The 23390-nt window shown below is 43.4% G+C and overlaps 1 protein-coding gene across 32 annotated transcripts in view; it reads right to left on the reverse strand.

Moving 5' to 3' along the window:
* The window catches only part of LOC114108678 (contactin-4), a 1043928-nt gene that overhangs the window by 6128 nt on the left and 1014410 nt on the right, over positions 1-23390 (reverse strand). For 23 of the 32 annotated variants that reach the window (XM_060402823.1, XM_042235938.2, XM_060402840.1 and 20 more), the window contains 8 exons: positions 22189-22309; positions 17954-18112; positions 15164-15313; positions 13004-13074; positions 11743-11977; positions 9007-9119; positions 8262-8448; positions 7718-7830 (listed from right to left, as the gene is read on the reverse strand). In XM_060402823.1, the coding sequence (XP_060258806.1) occupies positions 7718-7830; positions 8262-8448; positions 9007-9119; positions 11743-11977; positions 13004-13074; positions 15164-15313; positions 17954-18112; positions 22189-22309 (1149 nt within the window). The remainder of the gene's footprint in view (positions 1-7717; positions 7831-8261; positions 8449-9006; positions 9120-11742; positions 11978-13003; positions 13075-15163; positions 15314-17953; positions 18113-22188; positions 22310-23390) is intronic. The other 9 variants (XM_060402845.1, XM_060402848.1, XM_042235939.2 and 6 more) reach the window with 1 other exon arrangement.

Raw genomic sequence — 23390 nt, forward strand, 5'->3', positions numbered from 1 at the left:
TGGCTGCTGTGTGACCTTGGTCCACTTACTTTCCCACTCTGAGCCTCAATGCCCTCATCTGTAAAATGGGGGCAATAATACCGACTTTCCTGGGAAGTCTTCAAGATTGCACAGGATTCAATAAAATTAAGGACTCAAAGAAAGCAGGTAAGACTGGTATCTATGAAGTCTTAAAGGAAACAAGAGATACAACGATAACTTGGCAAAGGTTAGAAGCAAAAATCAGGCATGATAAATTATCATTATTAATCCTTTGGAAAGAGGACATTTCAGTACAGGAAGAGCGTCTCTGAAAGGCAAGGGCAGAAACCCCCTTTTTTCCCCTCCCACCGGGAACCCTTTTAAAGCTACATAGAAAAGGGAGGATGTTATAGGACAATTACTGTCACTCTCGAAGCATCTGTAGCTCGTACAGTGTCACTCACACATCTTTGTTTACCACTTTGGCTTCTGCTGGGCCAGAGTCTAGGCTGGTAGTTTACAGGATGAGACGGCTAACTAGCGCCCTGGAAAATACACTCACCACCTGGCACTGCCTACCTTGGTCATCAACAATCCCTATTAGCAACTGAAGATAAAGGCCCAGAGAGGTGTACCTGCCTTTCTGGATATAACAGTTGTGATGAGAACTCTCCCACAAATGTTTTCTGTTTACTCTGAGCCAGACACTCTACTGGCACAGCTATGCTTAATGGTGACAGCATCTGACAAGACAGGCACTATTATCCGTGTCCACAGATGAGGACACTGAGGCCCAGAGATAGTGCAGAGCTGGTGAGTGACAAGATAAGGGTTTCTAAGCCCATGCTCTTCAACCACTATAACTCATCATTTCTCTTGATATTAAAAAAAAAATAGGGCTGGGTGACATGAATGGTTCCAGGTCCTGGTTCTATGTTAGAAGCACTTAGGGAACCTGGAAAAATACCAATGCTCTAGTCCAGTGATCTCCAATATTTTTGGCACCAGGACTGGTTTCATGGAAGACAGTTTTTCCACAAATTAGGGGTGGAGGGGGGATAGTTTCAGGATGATTCAAGTGTATTATATTTACTGTGCACTTTATTTCTATTATTAGCACATCAGCTCCACTTCAGATCATCAGGCATTAGAAAATGAGGTGGGGGAACCCTGCTATAGGCCACTGGTTCTCAACTTGGGTGGGGGGAGTGGAGGAGCAACTTTGTGCCCCGGGAGGGCGTTTGGCAAATGTCTGCAGACATTTTTGGTTGTCACAATGGCTGTTGCTAGTGTTGTGAGTGCCTGGGTCCTCCTATAATACAGAGGGCAGTTCCCACAACAGAGAATCATCCAGCTTGAAGTGGCATCTGCGAGGAGGCTGAGGAATCCACCTCCAGCCACGCCCCAGATCTCCAATGTCAGACTCCAGAGAAGACGGGTCCAGACCATGGTATGTTTTTAAAAAGATCTTCAGATGTTCATTCAGGGAATCATGAATGTCATCAGGGTTCTCAAACCTAAGCTTGTATCAGAGTTGACTAGAGAGCCTCTTAAAGCATCTATCACCGGGCCCCACTTGAGTTTCTGATTTCATAGGTCTTAGTTGGGACTTGAAAAATCTGCATTTCTAACAAGTCCTCAGGTAATACCATTGCCTCTGGTCCAGGGGCCACACTTAGAGAACAATAAGACTAGCTCATTTTCCCCTAAGACCCACTGCTGCCACTGTTTAGTCGCTAAGTCCTGTCCAACTCTTGCGAACCTATGGACTGTAGCCCGCCAGGCCTATCTGTCCATGGGTTTTACCAAGCAAGAATACTGAAGTGGGCTGCCATTTCCTTTTCCATGGGATCTTCCCAACCCAGGGATCAAATCCGGGTCACCTGCTTGACAGGTGGATTCTTTACATCTGAGCCACCTGGAAAGCCCCCTAAGACCTACTATGAATTCTGATTTGCTGAGGTCAGAGACATAGGGTCACTCTACTATTGCAAGAAAATCCAAACACAAGAGAAATGCATCAAATTCTCTTAAAATGGTTCAGATCCCATTTGTTTCCTGGCATTTCATCACCTTTATTTATGTCTCTCTAATACAAGGTGGAAAACGCAATTTCCTTAGGGTGGAAAGATTCATAAGCGTCCCCCTTCCTTCTCAGGAGTATCAGTTGTATCAAACTCAGCATCCACTCACTAATGATCAGGCTCAAATAAATCCTGAGGCGCATCCAGGACTGTCAGAGCATCTCATCACAGCCCCTCAGGAACACGGGCTGGCTGATGGGATGCAAGGGCACATCTGGCTTTGAGGAATAAATTGCTTCTTTGATTTACCTCTGGTCCTTGCCAGAGCACAGAGGATTCAACTAGTTTCAAATATAAATCCAAAAGAAACACTTACAGGAAAAAACAGCCCTTTTATCAGCACTGCTTACTAGTCGTGTAATGTTGGGGGCTGAGCTGCGTGCATCCATGCTAAGTTGCTTCAGTCATGTCCAACTCTTTGCAACCCCATGGACGGTAGCCCACCAGGCTCCTTTGTCCATGGGGATTCACCAGGCAAGAATACTGGAGTGGGTTGCCTTCCTCCAGGGGATCTTCCCAACCCAGGGATCAAACCTGTGTCTCCTTTGGCATTGCAGGCCGATCCTTTACCACTGAGCCTCTGGGGAAGCCCTTGGGGGGCTGCAGTGGAAGCTAAATGAAGGCCTGTATAACCTTTACGCCACAATGAAGCTTATTTCAGCTTTAGTTCTGTTGATTGACCTTAGCCCAAGCTTAGTTCAGCTGATTGACTTAAAGGCAGTGCTTACATTTCTTATAATCCACGGTGGAAGATAAGGAGAAAGAAGAGTAAGTTCGTGGGAATAATGAAAATAGAATCAAACACTATTGAATGCTAATCATGAATTTCAACACCATATGCCTTGAGATAGGCACTATTAGTATTCTGATTTTCTTTTTTGGCCACTCTGCATGTAGGATCTTAGTTACCTGACCAGGTATTAAACCTGCTCCCCTGCATTGGAAGCGTGGAGTCTTAACTCCTGGATCATCACGGAAGTCCCTATTCTGATTTTAAAGATGAGGAGTCTGAGGCCTAGAGATGTTCAGCAATGTGCCCAAGGTCTTACAGCCAGTAAATGGGGGACACAGCATTCAAACTCAGGCAGGGTGGGTTCACAGCCGATATTCTTAACTAAGACCAGCTTGGCCACCACTGTGGACAAACGGCTTTCATTTTCTGGGCTCTGTTTCCACGAACACAAAACAAAGGGGGCTAGAGAGTAGAAACTCATGGCCCATAGGTCACATTTGGCTTGCACATTTTAATTATTTGGCCCTCGGTGGGTTTACTCTTTTTTTTTTAAGTTAGACGTTACCATTTAAAAACCAAGAAACTACACATAATAAAATTTGGGTTTCTACTAAAAACTGGAAGATATGGCTGCATTGGTCAAATTCCTGTCTGGAAACAACTGGTTGGACCTTAGAAGTTACTACCTTTTCTGGACCATCACAAAGTCTATAGGTACCATGGTCTCCAACACGCCCTGTTATGTCATGATGCTATGTGTCTACCTCAGGACCTTTGCACATCCTGGTCACTATTCTTGGAACACTCTCAGACAGCTGCTTATCTCACTCTCTCCTTTTTTCATGGACCAATTGAAATGTCACCTCTTGATAAAGGCTTTCCCTGGGCTTTATTTTAAATAACATCTTTCCTACCTATCCACTGTCTACTCCCCTCACTCTGAGTTATTTCTCTTGGTAGTACTTTATTGATCTATTTGTTTACTTCTGGCAGGCAAATAACTGAGAGGCTAAAAGGCGAGACTTTGGATTCATGCTGCCTGTATTCCGAGTTCAGGTCTTCAATATACTAGCTGTGTTAATAACACTGTGTTATGTACTTGGGTGTTGCTAAGAGAGTAGATCTCAATGTTCTCACTACAAACAAGAAATGGTAATTAAGTGATGGGATGGAGGCCTTAGCAGATGCTATGGTGGTGATCATATCACAATATATAAATGTATCAAATCAACATGTGTATATCTTAAATTTACACAATATTATATGTCAATCATGTCTCAATAAATTAGTAAAAAAAATACAAGCTACAGGAAGAAGGCAAGTTACTAAACTCTGTGCCATGAGTTATTTATCTATAAAACTGAGGCTAATAACTGCACCTGCTTCATGGGTTATTATAAACTTAGAAAGAATTAGACCAGTGCTTGGCACATTTATTGACGATATTTTATTGAAAGAATTAAGCCACCTTAATCCATTTAGATAACCTGCCTGGCTCTGTTTACTTTGTGATACTAAAACCAGATACACTCTCTTTTTAGTTTAAGTGTGATACAGTAGCTCAACAATTTGTGCTGAAAGAGTATTTGGGGCCTTAAGCTTCCTAAAGTCGACTTCTTTTGTGGACTGTTTACCCAGGTCGAAAACCCACAGATCTAGACAATTTAGGTAGAAAAACAAAAACACACACACATATACACCAATGTTTAATTTTTACAGAACTATATATCCTGAACATTGACACTGTGCGTGTAGCATTTCAATATCTATAACCAGGTATGCTGAGATCCCTTGGGATCTAAATGAGGATGCGCGGGAGTCTGGTTCCTCCAGTCCCAGCTCTAAAGAGAAGGGAAGGAACTGAATCAAATGGGAAGTCAAGAAGAAGTCAGAAAGGCCCTTTCCCACCTGTTACTCATCCACTGTCAGCACATGGACCATTTCAAACTTCATACCCACCTGTTAGTGATGCTCCCTAAGGCAGGAAATTCCCACCCTGGAGGTGCCATTAGATATTTCATAGATATAATTTAGCTCTACAAGGCACAATGAATCAACATGAAAAAACCTTATTTGGGGTCGGGGGGCGGAGGGAAGGCCTAAATACATGGTTTTCCTTGTGCTGTCTTTTTATTATTTCCTGAGATTGTCCTTTCCCTGATTTCAGGATAGGTCTCTGTATCTTAAATTGTAATGTCTTTTTTGTTTCTTTTTTTATTTTAAATTAAGTCTGTGGTTGAACGCTTGTGATGAATATATGAAATAAATACATACTGGGTCGTTCTACCAAAAAAAAAAAAAAAAAAGTTTGTATCATCTGATCTGCTGCTCACCTCTGCAAAGGTTCCATGCTATCTGACTGTAATTTGTTCCAATGTTTTATTCTAGTTCTACAGGAGTAAAAAGTTCCCCAAATACTGTGGGAAGCCCGAGTTCTTTTCTGGGGGGTGAACACTTCCTTGTCAGCCTTGTGCTGCTTGATTCCCACACACCTGCCTGATTCTGTGCTGCACGGGGACTCTTCTAGATGTCTGTAAAAGTGTCTGTTGAATTAAAAAAAAAAATATATATATATATATATATATATATATATATATATATATATGAAGGGCCTCCTTGGAAAAGTGCTAATAAGACAAGTTCATACGAGTTTCGGAGAGAGGGCGGGAAGACAAAGAAGTAGCAACTAAATGATACTCATTTTTCAATTCTTCTAAAAATGCCTATAATCTTTTAGAGCCAGTTCACTGAAGCAGACTTCAGCTTGTGTATACATCCCTGCCCTGTGGAAGCTGATGGCACTCCAAGTCCCTTTACTCAACGGCCTTCAGTTTTTGCATTTGTAAAATGAAGGGCTTTGGCTGCATGATCTCCGGATTTCCTGCCCAGCTAACATTTTGCTTGGTTCCCTGAAATTCTTTAGGCAGCTCCCTGCCGTTCAATTTTATTTCAGCACCGGTTTCAACAGGCAGTTTAAAGCCTAGTAAAAGCTTCTCTCATGGAACTCGTGCCCCTCCTCAGGGAGTGCTAAAGCTTTGGGATTTTTATTGTGTTTTCTCTCTCCTGTTCTACTAGGTGACACTGGAAGCCGGGAGGAAGACTTTCTGTCTCCTGTATTTTTTCCCTTCTCTCCCTTGGTTTGGTTAAATTAATTCAGGCCAATCACATCTGCATCTCTTTCGTGCCATGTTCAAAGTCCCGGCAGTGTCAGCGTGGGTCAGGGAACTGCGAGAACTGTCTTCACTCTTACCTTCTTTCTTTGCTTCGTTTCAGTCCTTTCTCTTTCATCTTCCAGCCTCCCAAACCCCATGCCTCTCTCAAGTTGGATAAAGCTAGTTAGATGAACTCTTTCCAATTATTTCACACTAAGAGACTAATGATTTAGGAGTTCAGGAAATGAGGGCTCCCTTCTCACACCACTGTAGAGAATTCATCCTTGGCTGGAGAAATTACAGGGACCATTCAGGCTATGTGCTCATGAGGCCCACAGTCTGAGGATTCACAGTAAGTCATCAGCCAATTACAATTACCCAAGAGGATGGAAAGTCCTTTTAAAAATCCAACAAATAGTGAGAGCTCTGGCCATCAGGGAAGGCTTCTCATCTCAGACCCGATTAAGGACGCAGATGTAAAAGGGGGCAGTCCCGATGAGAAGGAATAGAGCCGTAAAGGCTTGGGGGAAATGAAGACACTGGCAGATTTCTCCTTTAGCAGAAGAGAAATGCAGTCTCAGAGAGGTTACGTGATTTACCTGAAGTCACATAGTGACTAGAGGATCAGGACGTGGTTGTTTTTGCTCTAGTCTGTCAGACCCTTCTAGAAAATTTACTTTTAAAAAGGGATCCAGTGGAAGGTCTGTAGATCAGTTCTTAGGGAATATTTCCCTGCTGCAGAATATAAATCACTGTGCCGCATGGACAAAGAACGGTCCATAGAAGGGAAGGTTTCCGAATCCTCTAATCACACCACTCAAGGCTAACTGTGTCAACTCCCAGCCCTGGCTTTGCAAACTGTAACCAGTGCCTGACAGTGTGCTGCTCGCCACAGCTCCCTACGAAAATGTCACAAAATAGCAGCATGCAGGCTTGATGCATCCTGCCAACTAGTTCTGTTTGGCTTGTGTTGCCTCAGATGTTCTTTAAAAGTGAAACAAAATAGGATACTTGAAATGCCTTTTAATTTTAATGACTGTGGCACCACAGCTGCAATCAATGTCCTTTTCTAGTTTATTAAAGTCAGGCTAACATTTATAGGCTCAGGTAAATGAATTTCCTAAAAAATTCTTGTGCATATGTGTACATCCATATCCATATACACACACATGTATATGGGCTTCCCTGGTGGCCCAGTGGTAAAAATCCACCTGCCAAGCAGGAAATGTGGGTTCAATCCCTGGGTCAGGAAGATCCCCTGGAGAAGGAAATGCCAACCCCCTCCAGTATTCTTGCCTGGGAAATCCCATGGACAGAGGAGCCTGGGGAGCGACAGTCCAGAGAGTCGCAAAGAGCTGGACATGACTTGGTGACTAAACAGCAGCAACAGTATCTCCATAACAATAGGGACATGAACAAAAATAATTAACCATAAGTAACACGAAGTTACTACTGTTGATTAAAAATGTGATCAAGACAAGAACAAAACAAAATTGACTTTGGAGATATTAAAAATATGGATCTTCATGATTTTTTTATAGACCCAAACACAGGGTGTTTAACCACTTCCGATTGACTCTGTCTGAGACTGAAGTTTAGGCGATTCTCTCAATCCTGGTCAGTTGTCAGGGACCATTTATAAAACTCAGACCAGACCACTTTGGGGCAGAGATGGAGAAATGAGTCTGTGAGCATCATCTGGGAAAGTGAGAACAGATTCACGAGAACAGAGTGCCCCCATTAACAGTAGGAGTATAGGTGCCTTAGCAATAAAAGAAATTACCCACTTTGTATCCTTTTACTTCTGACTCATTATCCAGGGCCTTCACTTGATCCCAATTGAGGATAATTTTGGAGTCCGATGAATTCCATATGATGTTTCCGGGGGGTTGACTTGGCGCTATAAAAAAAATTAAGATATACGAAGTCACAGATTATTAAGTCTCAATGGATTCTGAGGAATATCTCCTTCCTAGAATTCGAGAGTGGAGGCAATTTAACGGGCTATTGCACTAATATGTGTCTTCAAGGTCACTAAAATCTGACGAGATACAGCGCTGCAAATGGAAAAAGATTCAGTTGGTCGCCTAACATTCATAGCTAAAAGAAGTAGCCCTTCCCAGTGAGGAGAAAACATTTATCTTTCTGTCCTCCAGAGCAATGAATTTTGCATGGTATTCGGGAAGGTTCAGCTAAAATGCTAAGGTAAATCTGAATCTCCATAATGATACCAATTAGTATGCAAATGATCGCTGGGAGGTAGGGATGGGCAATGAACTTGGAATATGTTTGATGAATCCCTGAAATATTTCTGAGCAAGAATATTCTTACGTGGCTTTCTGGTTGTCACGTTGACTGTTGCGCTGGAGGGGCCAGTCCCAGCAGAATTATATGCCTTCACAGCTAAATGATACAGGGCACTGCCTTTTAAGTTGGTGATTTTTGTTGACGTCTGATTTCCTATTGTTCGTATTTTTCGAGCATTTTCTTCTTTGTCATCATGTCTCCAATATTTAACCTGAGAAAACACAAAGGAAGACCTTGGATGTCATACCTATTGGGGATATCTCCAATGTGATTTTTTTTTTTCATACAAGATTCTTATGACAGTGTTAATTTTCTGTATAGCAAGTCATAAGCAGAACCTTCAGAACCAAGACCTTTGTGTGCACTGAGACATAACTGGCAAGAAAAAAAGGCCCCTTCTTTGTTCTGAGCTTCAGAGTCAGATGGTAAATTGGCACAACCATTGTTGCTATTTCTCCCTCCCTGACCCCCACCTCGTTTTGAGGCCAAGTGATGCTGGGTGTATCAGAAATGACAGCTCAGCTTGCCAACCATCTTAACTATGCTCAGACCTGCATGTGTTTGGACAGAGACCTCTAATGCAGAAAGGAGTAAGCTCACAGCAGAATGCTCAGTGCTTTCATCCGTGCCCCTCTAGAAGCCATTGTTCTCTAAAACAAACGTCTCTACATGGAACTCGAGGTCTTTTTTCCATCAGTGTGTGTGTGGAAAGTCCTCACTGAAGGGTAGAGACCCTTACCCAGAACCAAGGCACCCATCTCTTGCTTACCTCATACCCTTGTATCCGACCTCTATTCTTCTCCATGGGGGAGGCCCAGAAAACTTCAATGTCTGTTGCAGAAAGACTTCTGGCAAAGATGCTGGCTGGTGGTTTGGTGGGTTCTGCAGATGAGTGTGGAAAAATGTATGACTCTATTAGCTATATTAAAATAGGGTTCTGGATACTGGCATCATAGATGCAAAGAATCCATTATTATAGACTAATCTTTACTGATCATGACCCAAACATTCACTTCACAGAGGACCCAGGATTAATGGCTGGGAGGGGGTGGTGATGGAGACGGTGCTGATGAGAGCTGTTCAAAGTCTTTGGCTTCTAAATTTAGGGTTAAGTGGATAAGACTCTGATGCTGGGAGGGATTGGGGGCAGGAGGAGAAGGGGACGACAGAGGATGAGATGGCTGGATGGCATCACCGACTTGATGGACATGAGTTTGAGTGAACTCCGGGAGTTGGCAATGGACAGGGAGGCCTGGCGTGCTGCAATTCATGGGTCGCAAAGAGTTGGACGCGACTGAGCGACTGAACTGAACTGAACTGAACTGAACTGGAAGGGAAATAAACCAGGAAACTGAAGTTTAAGAGCCAAGTTCTCCTAGCCAGCAATTTATTTAATATACATCCTTCTTAATTAGCATTTGTCATAGGTGAGAGTTCTACTCGCTATTATGAAAATGAGAGAGACAGAAAACAGGAGAATCAACTGACTTGACTAAGTTACAGGAGGGCTGGGTGACAGCTCAGTTCTGCACCTCCAGTTGTATGTCTTGGACAAGTCATTTATGCTTTCTGGGCCTTAGCATCCTTAGTTGCAAAGGAGAGTCTAGACCAAGTCTGTCCCCCACATTTCAGTTCTTTTTGCCAGATTTCTGCCAGAGCTATGTACCATTTTTATGTGAAGGTTTTCCTGTCAGTGGTCTTTCTTAAGGAAAAGCTTAGGCATACTGTGCGCTGTAACTTCATGAAATTCTGGTTTTGATTTGATGGCTATAAATTTTCGGATGCAATTCAAACCAATATATAACTATCAGATATTTTTAAAGGTTCACCTAGAACCATTAACAGTAACTTGTGTGCTCCCTCTGAAATCCACATTATGTTCCAGAACATGCTGGAGGTGGAGGCCACTAAGGTTGTGTCTATTTATAATAATGTATTATTTTATCTGCGTGTTAATTCACTCAGCATTTATTAGGGGTCTGTGTGGCATACATGTTCAGACACTGGTGACACAAAGGTGAAAAAATAAATATCTGGCCCTCAGGAAATACACCTTAGTGAGAATATAAAACTATAACTCAAAATTTATAATACATTGAGATGAGAATTATAACAGAGGAATGTTAGGGTACAAGGACAAAGAGAAGCAACTCAGTCAGCTGGCCTAGGGAAATGAGAGAAGGCCTTAGTTGCTGCTGCTGCTGCTGCTAAGTCGCTTCAGTTGTGTCCGACTCTGTGCGACCCCATAGACGGTAGCCCACCAGGCTCCCCCATCCCTGGGATTCTCCAGACCTTAGTTGTTCGAGTTGAATTTTGAAAGATAACTGTGAAATCACAAAGTGGGCAAGGCAGAGAACATTAAGAGAAGTTGAAGCATATGCTAGGGGCTCAAGCTTCTTTGGATAACTGCAAATCCTCTGGCTATGGTTGGAGCATGGATCATGCAGGGAAGTGAAGCAGAAAAGAGAGATGAGGGTGAGATCATGGAATACTGCTGAGTCTAAGGGGCTGACTTCTCTGTACAGAACGGACTGCATCTTCACTTACTCCAAATCAATGACTCAACTTGCAACTGTTTTAATATGGTCTCATTCCGAACATCAGCTTTGAAAGAATGAAGGTGAGTGCCGATGGAAATGAAGACCATTATGCAAGGCATTCTAGGAGCAATGCTGGCACAGAGGCAGCACAAATAAAGAGAACTCCTCCGCGAGATAACACCGTGGGTGACAGTGAGAACAATCACATTGCTTCATGACTCTCTCTACTTAATAACAGTAATTTTTGAGTATACTATGACACATGAAAAGTGGTAAGAGGAAATGCAAACTATATTTTGGCGTTCACCTAAAGGTACAAAATATAATTCTGTTGAAAGTAATATTATATATAAATGGAAGATCTTCTATAGTGCTTGTGATTTTGGTTCTTAGCAATGGAATTAATAATGGATATCCATTTGTTTTTATATATAATGGAGTTGCTGTCTTTCTAAGAGATTGGTGGAAGACAATGAAATGTATTTTTCATACTACACTTTTCTCAAGTCAGGATATGCCTTCAATTTATGGGTAGCGTGCTAAATTCATGGCACATCCTGAAATCAGCATCTAGGGCTTTCCTTGTGGTCCAGTGGTTAGGAATCCACCTTACAATACAGGGGACACTGGTTCGATCCCTGGTCCAGGAAGATCCTACATGTAGAGTGGGAGGTGGGCAACTTAGCCGGGGCACCACAACTACTGAGTTTGTGCTCTGGAGCCCACCAGCCACAATTACTGAGCCTAGGAGCAGCACGTACTGAAGCCCTTGCACTCTAGAGCCCACGTTCAGCAAGAGGAGAAGCCCACATGCCCGCAATGAGAAGTCCGCGCACTGCAGCTAGAGAGCAGCCCGTGTTCTCTGAACCTAGAAAGACCGCAGGTAGCGACGGAGACCCAGAGCAGCCATAAATAAATACACAAATGAATGAAATCAACATCTTAGAACTGAAGGAGCATCATACCTTCTTCTGCAGAATATACCACCGTGGTGGGACTGAAAGGGCCCTCTCCTTTATTGTTGAAGACACCCACTTTAACCTCAAAAGGAGAGAAGGGACGCACGCTCTCGTTCCTGAACACGTATCTGGAGGCATCAGCGGAGGCCAGCACCGTCAGCATCCAGATCATTTTGCCATAGGGTCGGAAGGCCACCACATAACCAAAGCCTCTGCCATTCTGTAACTCCTCAGGGACCGTCTGTGAAAGAAGGGAGGTGGTCTTCAGAGACTGCAGTAGCTTGGTTCAAATGCACCACCACCCACACCCCATCTTGCCTCCATCCTGTCTCATCGTGGGTTTTGTAGAGTCTTCAGCTTGGGACTTGCCATCAGTCTAGCTTCGGTATGCGGAGGGGACTGCAGCAGGAGTTTAAAAACATCACTGTAAACCTGCAGTGGAGAGCCTGGCTTCCTGATGTGGGAGACCAACTCTGAAATTGTTGGAAATGACGGTGGGAGACACTGGACAGTTGATCTAAAAACCAACATTTCCAACATGTACCATCCAACGTGATTCTTCCTCCAGCTTCACACAGATACTCAATGAAGCAGCTCTCACCAAAGAAGTGAGGATCATCTTGCTCAGCCCAAATCTTCCCTCTCAGGTCAGAAGTGCTGACCGGGAAAGGGTGAGTGATTTATCTCACTGCTGGGGCTTTGGTTAAATGACAGATTTGAACTTCTGGGCTTGTTGTCTAGAATCCTTCAGAAACATTTAGAACTCTTGCTGAGACTCTGACTTCCTCTCTCAAAATCAATTTTCGATAAATGAGTGACTAATAAACCTCTGTTTTTTTTAAAAAAATAACCTTACACAAGAGGGCTCCAGCAGCAAAGTCAACCCTAGGAAATTGTGTTAGCACGTGGAGTCTAATGTGCACAACTGGCCTTGAAATAATTCAGGAAAAAAAGAAGAAAACTATTTTTCTCTAAACCAGACTTCTTTAATGTATAATATTACATACATTTTTTTTCTTGTGTTGTCTTCCCTTTCATGATTGTTTTTTTTCTGTGATGAACTGAATTAAAACTTAACTCCATAATCGACGGGCAAACATCATCTCTTCCTGCTGACCATTAACACTGTGAAAGGGAGTGTCTGCACTCAAATGGATTTTAGTTGTTAAAAACAGAGGAGGAAACTTCCTAGATATGTTTAACATAGAATAAAATGAAAAGATAGCCTGGACTAATGTGTGTTGCTGTTGTTTCATGATTCATTTACCTCCCAGGTTATAACCAGTTCAGATTTGCTGCCTCCACCACCACTGACGTTAGCTGGGGTGACTTCGGGGACTGTTGAGACAAAAACAAGTCATGTCAGGTGACAAAGACCAGGAGGGCCAAGACGGTGGCGGGGTTGAGGTGACCCATGGTTTGTTTTCTGAGGTCAGAAATGGTATGATCAAGGGGTCTAAAGCGTCAGTTCACAGAAATTAAATATACCAAGGAAACTGCTATTGCATAGTGACCTATTTCCCATTCAACGAGGCACATCTATTATCTGACAAGACCGAACAATGGTTCAGCTCCACCCTTAGAGGCCGAGGATCAGAGGGATGAGAAAAGGGACTGAGGTTCTGGTTCTAATGCTTGGGTAGGCGTTTAGTAACCACACGGCAATGCACGAAGGAGAGGCGATACACACTCTGCCCAGGCCGAGTTTACAGTCTAGTCGTGGGGCAGGAGCACATGCAGGATGATTACAGAGCGATGTCGACAGCCAGCACCGAGCAGCACAGACAGGACGGAGGCGCGGCGGCCTCCGGCCGTGCGGCTGCTCAGAGCAGGGCTGGGCTAATGGCTTCTCGGGGCAACGTGAGTTGTGAGCTGGGTGTTGAAGGAAGTGGTGGACAGAGGCTGACCTCTGGCTCACTGTGCTTAAGCTCTTTGATCCCCAGTTTTCTCTGTAAAAGAGGGGAAATTTGGCTAGCTTTCTCTTCGGGACTGCTGAGAGGAATTAATTAAATTATGATTTCACAGTGGGGGAGGAAGCATGGGGATTATTGGCTTATCATCATGTAAGTGAGCAACTCCAGACAGAATCTGAAAATGTCTGGCTGGGGTAGAGGTGTGGTGCCTGGGTATGTTCCCTTGGATAAAGACAATGACACAGATCTAGATGGATTTGTGTCTAAGAATAGGGTCAGAGGCCCCATTTGTTCTGGGGCTCTGCTCTTTCTTCAACAAACACTGAGGATGAGATGGTTAGATAGCATCACTGACTCAAGGGACATTACTTTGAGCAACCTCTGGGAGATGGTGAAGGACAGGGAAGACTGGTGTGTGGCAGTTCACGGGGTCACAAAGAGTCAGACATGACTGAGTGACTGAACAACAGTGACAAACACTGGGCTCATCACAGCTGGGACCTTCACAGAGACCCACACCTAGGCCTTCCACACCATGTGAGACAAAGACAAGGAACGCTGATGAATTTATACTCTTCTCTCCCTGTGTTCACCCAAGCTGTGTACACAGAAGTTCCTACTAAACTGTTGATCGGGCTTGCATGAATTAGCAGGAGGGAAATGGCAACCCACTCCAGTATCCTTGCCTGGAAAATCTCATGGCCAGAGGAACCTGGTGGGCTGCAGTCCACAGGGTTGCAAAGAGTCGGGCACGACTGAGTGACTAACACTTTATTTCCCAACCTTAGCTTTTGGGAAGGGTTTATGCCCTAAGATATCTGACTGGACATTTCTGAAGAACTTAATCTTTGTCCCTTGAGATTCCTGTGAGTTGACAGTATTTGAACTGTGGTTGTGCCTTTAAAAAAAAAATAATCTTGGTAGGAAAGTCTTGGTGACAAAGGAACCAATGAAGAAAGGCATGGCATTTGAGGGAACTAAGACAAGTGTCTCTCCCTGGACCAGGGAACCCAGTGAAGAGTGGGACTATAACTCTGGATTGAAACTGAGTGCTAGGACTCACAGAAAGAGAGAAAGAACAAACCAGTGGTTACCAGTGGGGACAGGAGTCGGGGAGGGATGTTGTAAGGGTAGGGAAGTATGGGGTACAAATCATTAGGTACAAAATAAGGTACAAGGATATGTCATAAAACACAGGGAATATAGCCAGTAGTTTATAATAAGTATAAATGGAGCATAACCTTTAAAATCTGTGACTCACCAAACTGTACACCTCTAACTTGTATAATATTGTACATCAAATATACTTCTACAAAAATAAAAAAATAAAAACAACAATAGAAAAGATACTCCTTGATGGTTAATAAGCTGAGCATCTACTGGCCTCATTTCTGATGACTGCAGTCATTGTAGGGAAGGATGTTTAACATAGAAGCTCATTAGGGCTGAAGAACAGGATGATTAAAAGCTTCTCCCTAAGGAGCAGGAGTTGCTGTATTCGGGGTGCTACTCACGGGCCTCTTCTGTCCTCCGCTTCTCAGAGGGCCGGCTGGGCTCCCCAATCCCAATCACGTTGGCTGCAACTGTGCGGAATTCATACTCGACCCAGGGGTTCAGACCCACCACAGTGGCTGTGAATGTCTTCCCATCGATGAGTTCTGGGACTGAAAGACATCGAAAGAAAGTGAAATAGTTGATTTTACTACTTGTCCCAATTTAAGAAAAAGTATTGTTGATTGTGATTCAAAATTATATGTAATAAAATATTGATTAAAAGGAATTCAAAATTATATGCCATCAACTTTAGTTACTACAAGGTTAAAAAAAAGGTGAGGATGTTTCATAGAATTCTGAGTTAGGAAGATTGGAACTCAGTGCATCACCATCATCACCATCACTGCATCCAGGGCACCACCGCAGGTCTGAGGGCAGCTGCACAAACAGCCTTTGCACGAGGGTCACCCCAGACCACTCCGCGCCAGACCAATCAACTCAGATCTCACACCAGCAGATGACACCACAAAAGACAGTCTCCAAGGCCCAAGGCTACCTGATTGTAATCACTCTTGTTCTCTCTCACCTCACATGTTTTGCGGTATTTACTGAATAGGACTGGGCACATTGTTTAATTCTTACAACTACCCTCAGTTCAGTTCAGTTCAGTCGCTCAGCCGTGTCCGACTCTTTGCGACCCCATGAATCGCAGCACGCCAGGCCTCCCTGTCCACCACCCTAGGTAGTTGTAAATAAGGTAAAATTACTGTCTTCATTTTTATAGATGAGGAAAAGGTACCACATAAAGGTCAAATGACTCATCCAAGGTCCTAGTGGATTTGCATCTTTGACCACATGGCCCAAGCTCCATTATAATAACAATGGAGCAATAATGTTATAGATCAATACAACTACTGTCAGTGAATCGTATTAGCATACCGAAAGAAAGAAGCTGCACATGTAGAACGGAGGGTCCATGAAGAACACAAAAAGCGGGATCAGAGAGGCAGCACTCGACAGTGTTCATTCAGCAGGATTTGCCGAAGGCCTCCTTCACAGAGGACGGGGCTCACTGCCTGAAGCCACAAGCCACAGAGCCCTGGACTTGGCTTCTACACTTTCTGTGCAACCTTTTGGGTTTTGAATTGATTACCATAAAGATTTCCCAGTGGGCCCAGGGGATGTCCCTGTGACAAAGCTGAGGCCCCAGTGACCAGACTACAGTGACTTCCAGCCTCCTTGGGACCGCATGTATACAATCCTTCCCTCCAAAGGTGAAAAGTGTGGGCTCTGGAGTCAGACAACCTGGATTCTAACCCTGAATCCACTCTTAGCAGCCAAAGCACTTTAGGAAAGTTGCTTAACCTTTCCATGCCTTGGTTTTCTCACTGTGAAGTAAAACTAATAACATCTATTCACAGTGCAGTTGAGAACACCCAGGAGATGCACTTAGATAAGGGCTCAACCGATTCTAGCTGTAGCTATTTTCTTTTGTATACTATCCTTATCATTGTTGTGAATATCAATATCTTCATCCCCCTCCTTTCCTTCATCATATTTATGCAGTGATTTACTTTTTTTTTAAGTTTCACAATCACTTCTGTATAGGGTCATAACAGTTCTTAATCTGCCCATTTAACAGAAGAGGAAAATAAAGATGTACAGAAATCTGCTGCTTAGCAGAGTCAGGATTAGAAGTCATATATCCTTAATTTCCAGATTTTCCTTTCCTTTCTTCCTAAAACACTCCCGTGACCCAGGAGAAAGTCAGTGATCCAGCTGGAAACACAGAGACCCATTTCTGAGGTCAGATATGCTCAGATGGAAAAACCACAACCATGGTCGCAAGCCATGGATTGTGCAACATACTTACAATAACTACTTGCTTGTTTGTTTTTTTCCTCAAACAAAACCTAAATAAAATAACAAAATGAGTCTATTGGGAGGTGTAGACAGGAGCAGAAATGGTAGGCCTACTCACGTATGCTTTAACAAAACCTCATGCCTCTTCATACTCAAATGTATCCATCTAAAAAAAATGACAGCAACTCAAGAGTCTCCATGCAGTCCTTAGATACAGGTTTCTTGAAAGCTGGGTACAAACCTTACAAAGACTGTGACTATAGAGTAACACAATCCACGGCTTTTCAAAGTGCACCACTAGAGGCACACAGACGATTTCAGGTAATGCACAGATAGATGATGCATTTCATTTTTATAACAAATGTATTTTAAAATACGTTTAAAAAATAAAACCAACAGAAGACCTTGTTGGCTTCCCTCATAGCTCAGTTGGTAAAGAATCTGCTTGTAATTCAGGAGACCAGGGTTCAATTCCCGGGTCAGGAAGATCCTCTGGAGAAGGAAATGGGCTGCCGTCTATGGGGTCGCACAGAGTCAGACATGACTGAAGTGACTTAGCAGCAGCAGCAGCAACCCACTCCAGTATTCTCACCTGGAGAATCCCATGGACAGAGGAGCTTGGCAGGCTACAGTCCATGAGATTGTAAAAGTCGGACATGACTTACCAACTAAACCACCACCACCGCCAAGACCTAATATCATTTTAGACACTGTGGCTTAGAACAAATTAAAGAACAGGCAAATGTGAATCAATAGAAAGAAAAATATTAAATAAATGATAGTATAGTGGGCTGAGGTCTAGGAAACGCTGCCCGGAAGTCTCATCTGTAGCGATGTGTCTGAACGAGAAACAGGAGGCCCCTCAGCTTCTGCTACACAGCTGTGTCCATTCTGCTGAGTTCCTGAAGCCCCGGTGAGACACCAGAATCAGAGGTTCAATACAGCACCTGTGTTGACCGCTTGCCAGCCCACGGAGAATGGAGTCCTGGCTTGAATGACGTACATGGTGACGGGGCTGTGGTTGTCAGGCCCGGGCCTCCAGGAGAGCTGAGCCGTGGTGTCTGTGATTTCATCTATAGTCACGGCCTCTGGGGGGCCTGGAGGACCTGAGGAAGAGCAAGACCCTCAGAAGTGGAGCAGTGTGTTCAGATGTCCAAGGAAGTGACCACTAGCTGAATGGTCAACACTCTATTCAGCTGTTGATTCATCCACCCCCAAGTTTAACACTTGACAATCTGTTTTGAATACCCGTGAGGCGCCTGTCTTCCTTCTAGGTTCTGAAACTACATAGATGAGTGAAACATGGTGTGGCCTCCTCCCTCCAGGGGTTCACTACAAAATAGGAAAAACTAATATGTACTCAACAATTACAATAGAATATTTATTTTCCAGATGCCAAAGGAGAATATTGGGGTACTACCAGGGACCAAGTTCATTAATCCACCCATCATATATTTACAAGTTCCTACTATGAATTGGATGCTGTTATCTGGGGCTACAGTGGTGATAAATGAAGATTTGAGTCTTCTGGAAGTGGTCATTTCTACCCCTGATGGTGTGAGCACAAATGACTTTAGAACTTTGAGGTCACAGAGTTCTTCTGCATAGTCCAGCTGCATTGGTATGTCCACACCAAATGCCAAAACACAGTCATGTGCGAGGGAACTGCTGTGAAAAGTGGCTCATGTTCAAGAAACTGAAGTCTGTGGCTTCTTCAGAGAAATTTCAAAATCAGGTTGGAGCCTGAGGACCCACACCTGCAGTTTCTGTAAGTCACACCTGTATTTTTCTACTTCCGCTCTGGAAGTGCACAGAGCACTGTGCATAGACCACCGAAATGAGAGGAAATCAGTTTTAAATGAAGGCTTGAAAAACCTAAAGAAACAGAGAGCTGGAAAGTGGTTGGCAGGCAAACACAAAATAACACAGAGCAGGAGCAAAGACCCAAAGCTGTCCTAGATTCCAATATGAAAAGCTCTTAGCAGGCAGTTAAAGGCATTTCTAATGAGTGACCACCTAGGCAGAGAAGTTGAATGCCAGGGAGGGAGACAGAGCGGCAAAGTTCTTGTGTGTTAGATAGGAGTAAGGAGATCTTCCTAGAGGGCAAAGGGATGTCCTGAGGCCCAGGAGAGCGATCAGATGTTCTGCCCAAATACTCCGGGGCCGCAACACAGGGGCAGGAAAGACAGCGACCTTTCACAGAGTGCTGAAAAGTTAATGGCAGTTTCTGCAAGTAACACTTTGTTCTGGGATTCACTTCTGCATCCTTTCAGTGATGCCCTAAATTTCTCTTTCCTTTTTTAAAAAGCCTTTTTTATAGACCCACAGGTGAGACTAAATTTATCTTCTCCTTCCTACTCCTGAATGAAAGGTCTGCAAGTCTGCACGCTGGCACTGATTAATTTTCCACAGTGACATTTCGGCAAGTCAGTCTAATGCCACCTAGATAGAGCTGGCATAACCTCTGGTCTTCAGGACTCTTATTAACCACAGCAAGCCCAGAAGATAATAATATAATTTTCTTTTTCCTCACAGCTTTCTTATCCCAGCGTTCCCATCCTTTTTAAAAACAGATGTTCCTTCCATGGCCTTTAGAATCAAAGTACCACAAAGGAGAAAAGCATTCCTCTCCAAATCCCTCAGTGAATTCAATGGACGGGGAAGAGCTGAGCCCACTGCTGGCAACCAGAAGGAGCACAGGAAGGAGGTGGCCTGAACTTGGCTGCTGGAGATAAGATGTACTTTCACAGTGGGGTTTGCTGCTTGTTATGTTCCTGCTACCCGCCCCACCCAAGGGTAGATACGTTCATACCTTACACAAAGTTTTCACCCATTTGTTTTGGGGAAGTTGGGTCTCTCTTTCAAAATGACAACATGAGCAAATGTTTATCCTCTAAGCAGAGTGTTAACATGGGCTGGGGCTCACATGAGTTTGTGTCACAGATAATAGCAGAGACGATGCAGGTGTTATGCCTGGCATTCCTGCATCTTTCTCAGGGAAGACTCGCCTTTCTAGCTGCTGTCCGTGTGCTTTAGATTAAATAAAGTAGATAACAGAGAAACAAGGAAGCCAAATGCAAGACTTCAAAGCTTTTAGTTTCAAATACAAAACCCCCTGACAGGTCAACGAAGTGCATATCTCCCTCTCCTCTGCAAAGTGCAGAAAAGCTGCCAAGGGCAGAGGCAGGAGGAGATAAAACCGAAGATTATGGTTTAAAATGGCATATTAATTTATTGGCCTTATTCACTGATTATGCTAGATTTTCTTTTAGACAGCATTTGCAGATTCCTCTTGGTGTTTAATGTTATTTTCTGTGAAATGAAGTATACAATATCACTTAAGAAATTCAACTTACTGATTTACATTTTTATGATTCTAATTTATTGGTGCTTAAACTGCTGATCTGAACATTACCCTAATTAAATAGACGATACATTTTCAGCCACAGAATTCCTTCTCCCCCAAGGGAACAGCAGACCAGCTCTGGTGTATTTTAAAATGGAAATAAACACGGTCCCCTCAGTTATTCTCTGGGTAGCTCTACCGAGGTTGGAAGCTTTTTCTCTTATCTGGCCCTTATCTGTACTATTACAGACAGGTTTTTAAGGCAATTTAAAGGAGAATCAAAGTAGACCCGATGGAAAAGATATCTTTCTTTAACTTCTCTTGATATCAGTTTGAATTGCTGTCTCCCACACCCCTCCCACCCCCGCCCATGCTACATGCAGAGGATGCAGCCACACTTTTTATCGCTTCAAATAACATCTTGTTCTCTGTGCGCTCAGATTTACCCTGCCTCCAAATCTGGTATCACCTGGATTTTTGTTTTCTTACACTTAAAATTCTGCTGGCCAGATTCCTAAACACTTGTATTCAGCTGGATGTTTCGGATCATCAAATCACTTATTGTATGGTAAGTTCCCTACATACGAACCTTCACGTTGCCAACTTTCAAAGATGCAGATATATGTTCCATCAACGTCAGGCGTGAATGACGTTATGCCCTTCCCCTCCTATTGCTGACGATCCTTCAGCTCCACCATCTCCCACCTCTTCTCCCTCCTCCAATCAATAACTCCTCTTGCCTCTTCACTCGTTGCAGCCCCTACACGCCAACTTTTGTACTGTACTACTGTACTTTTCAAGGTATGTACTGTAAGATTTAAAATGTTTTCTTTATTGTGTTTGTGTTTTATGTGAAAAGTGTTATAAACCTGTTGCTGTACGGTACTAGACAGCCGACTGTGTTAGTTGGGTATCTAAGTTAACTTGGTTGGACTTATGAACAAACTGGACTTAAACATGCTCTCAGAACTAAACTCATTTGTATATAGGGGACTTACTGTACTTGTGAAGGAGACACTGGCTAAAAAATTATTCTGATATTCTGATTTGGCTTTGGATTTAACTTCACCCTGAGCAAGCATCAGTTTGATTCTGATATATAGATAGATAGATAGATAGATAGATAGATAGATAGATATACTGGTTCACAAAAACCAAATTTTAATTTAAAAATATTTCTTAAAGTTCGCTTACTGTTCCTTTACACATTGGTTTGGTAGGACTCAGTCAGCCAAGTCACTCATAGCCATGAGGCTGAAGTTAGGTCTTGTCTGTCATATGCAAGAGAATCTCACGAATGTCAGTTCTGACATCAACTCCCTGCTGATTTACTACAACCTAGGCAGTCAGGAAGTATTTCCTTCTAAAGCCAAATTGTAGAAACTGGACAGAACTAATCACTTCAGGGGGAAAACCTGGGGAAAGCTGGTGACAATTTTACTTAAGCCGCTCTTCGATCAGTGATCTAAGATACCGATTTGGTTCAGCCTAGACTAACAGCAAAAGGCACAGCGTGATCCTTTTTTAAGCCATTTGCTTTTCTTAATCTACAGTTTTTCCTGAAGGTCGTATCAACTCCAACACTGTAAATCATGGCACTTGGGGCCTTCAGAGGACTTCTTTTCAGTAGAGAGTAAGTGGATTTACTCTGCACTTTCTGATCCCCTATGAGAGAAACAGATGTACACAAAACTTTTGTAGACTCTTAACACCTTAACAATGTTTTCCTTCTATTGACTCTTTCCTGGTAATTCTAAACCACTGAGGCTTTTAGAACTCTGCACAGGAGTAGATATCACAAAAGTATTTTAAGAATGAAACCCCCAATTCCCATACCTCTCACGATCAGGTCGGCAGCGGCAGACAGCCTGTCGACACTTGTTTGGACCATGCAGACGTATTTCCCAGCATGCTTCAGCTGGATGTTTCGGATCATCAAATCACCAGCTGAATCCTGCTGATAAAGTAGGGGAAAGTGGCTACAATTACTTTTTAATGAGCTCTAAATATCATTATCACACGAAGGACACTGTGACTAATAGATTTATTTTACACTGGCTGATGAAAACATTAGCGATGCAAGCCATGGCCTATTAAAAATGCGTGAGCCTGCCTGTTAGGTAATAATAGCAACGTCCTCAGGACACACCTCGGGTAAGACCTCAGGTGTCTGGCCTCTGCATCTCTGGAACAGTTTGTCACCCATGTTGGAAGCACTTAAACTGATTATTTTTTCAAATGCATTTATTTATTTTGAAATGTTTATATTTTATATTAGAGTATAGCCAATTAACAATGCTGTGATAGTTTCAGAACAGCGAAGAGACTGTCATGCATATACATATATCCATTCTCCCCCAGGTGGCGTTAGTGGTAAAGAACCCGCCTGGTAATGCAGGAGACCCAAGAGACTTGGGTTCAATCCCTGGGTCGGGAAGTTCCCCTGGAGGAGGGATGACAACCCACTCCAGTATTCTGGCCTGAAGAACCTCATGGACAGAGGAGCCTGATGGGCTACAGTCCATAGGCCCACAAAGAGTCAGACATGACTAAAGGGATTTAGCATGCATTCGCCCCCAAACTCCCCTCCCATCCAGGCTGCCACACAACACTGAGGAGAGCTCCCTTGGAAGCTCTGAAATGTATGTAAAGTGGCTGCTGATTTAGTCCCGTGGGTTTCTTCAGATATGCCCTCAACCTACAGCTTTCGATGGCACTGCAGTACTTGGGAACTCTTTGTATGGAAAGGGGAGTTAGGTCCATGCTCAGAGGCACCTGTATTTTACTGCACAACACTGTCTTACAGCCAGCATTCTGATTGCTCCTCAGTTTGAATTAAAGAATTATGAGGAGCAGACTCTCCAAGGAAATCTTGCATCCCCTAGTGTAGAACGGGGCTAATTTGCTTTCCCATGCCAAATGTGTGTTTGATCAGCAGATGAATAGGACTCATTACAGCCTGGCATGGATATCGAGGTGCCCTAGAAATATTTATACACCATTTACCAGCACAGTACTTTTAGTAAATGTGAGAAGAT

The sequence above is a fragment of the Ovis aries genome, chromosome 19 (assembly GCF_016772045.2).
Source record: "Ovis aries strain OAR_USU_Benz2616 breed Rambouillet chromosome 19, ARS-UI_Ramb_v3.0, whole genome shotgun sequence".
NCBI classification, from domain to species: Eukaryota; Metazoa; Chordata; class Mammalia; order Artiodactyla; family Bovidae; genus Ovis; species Ovis aries.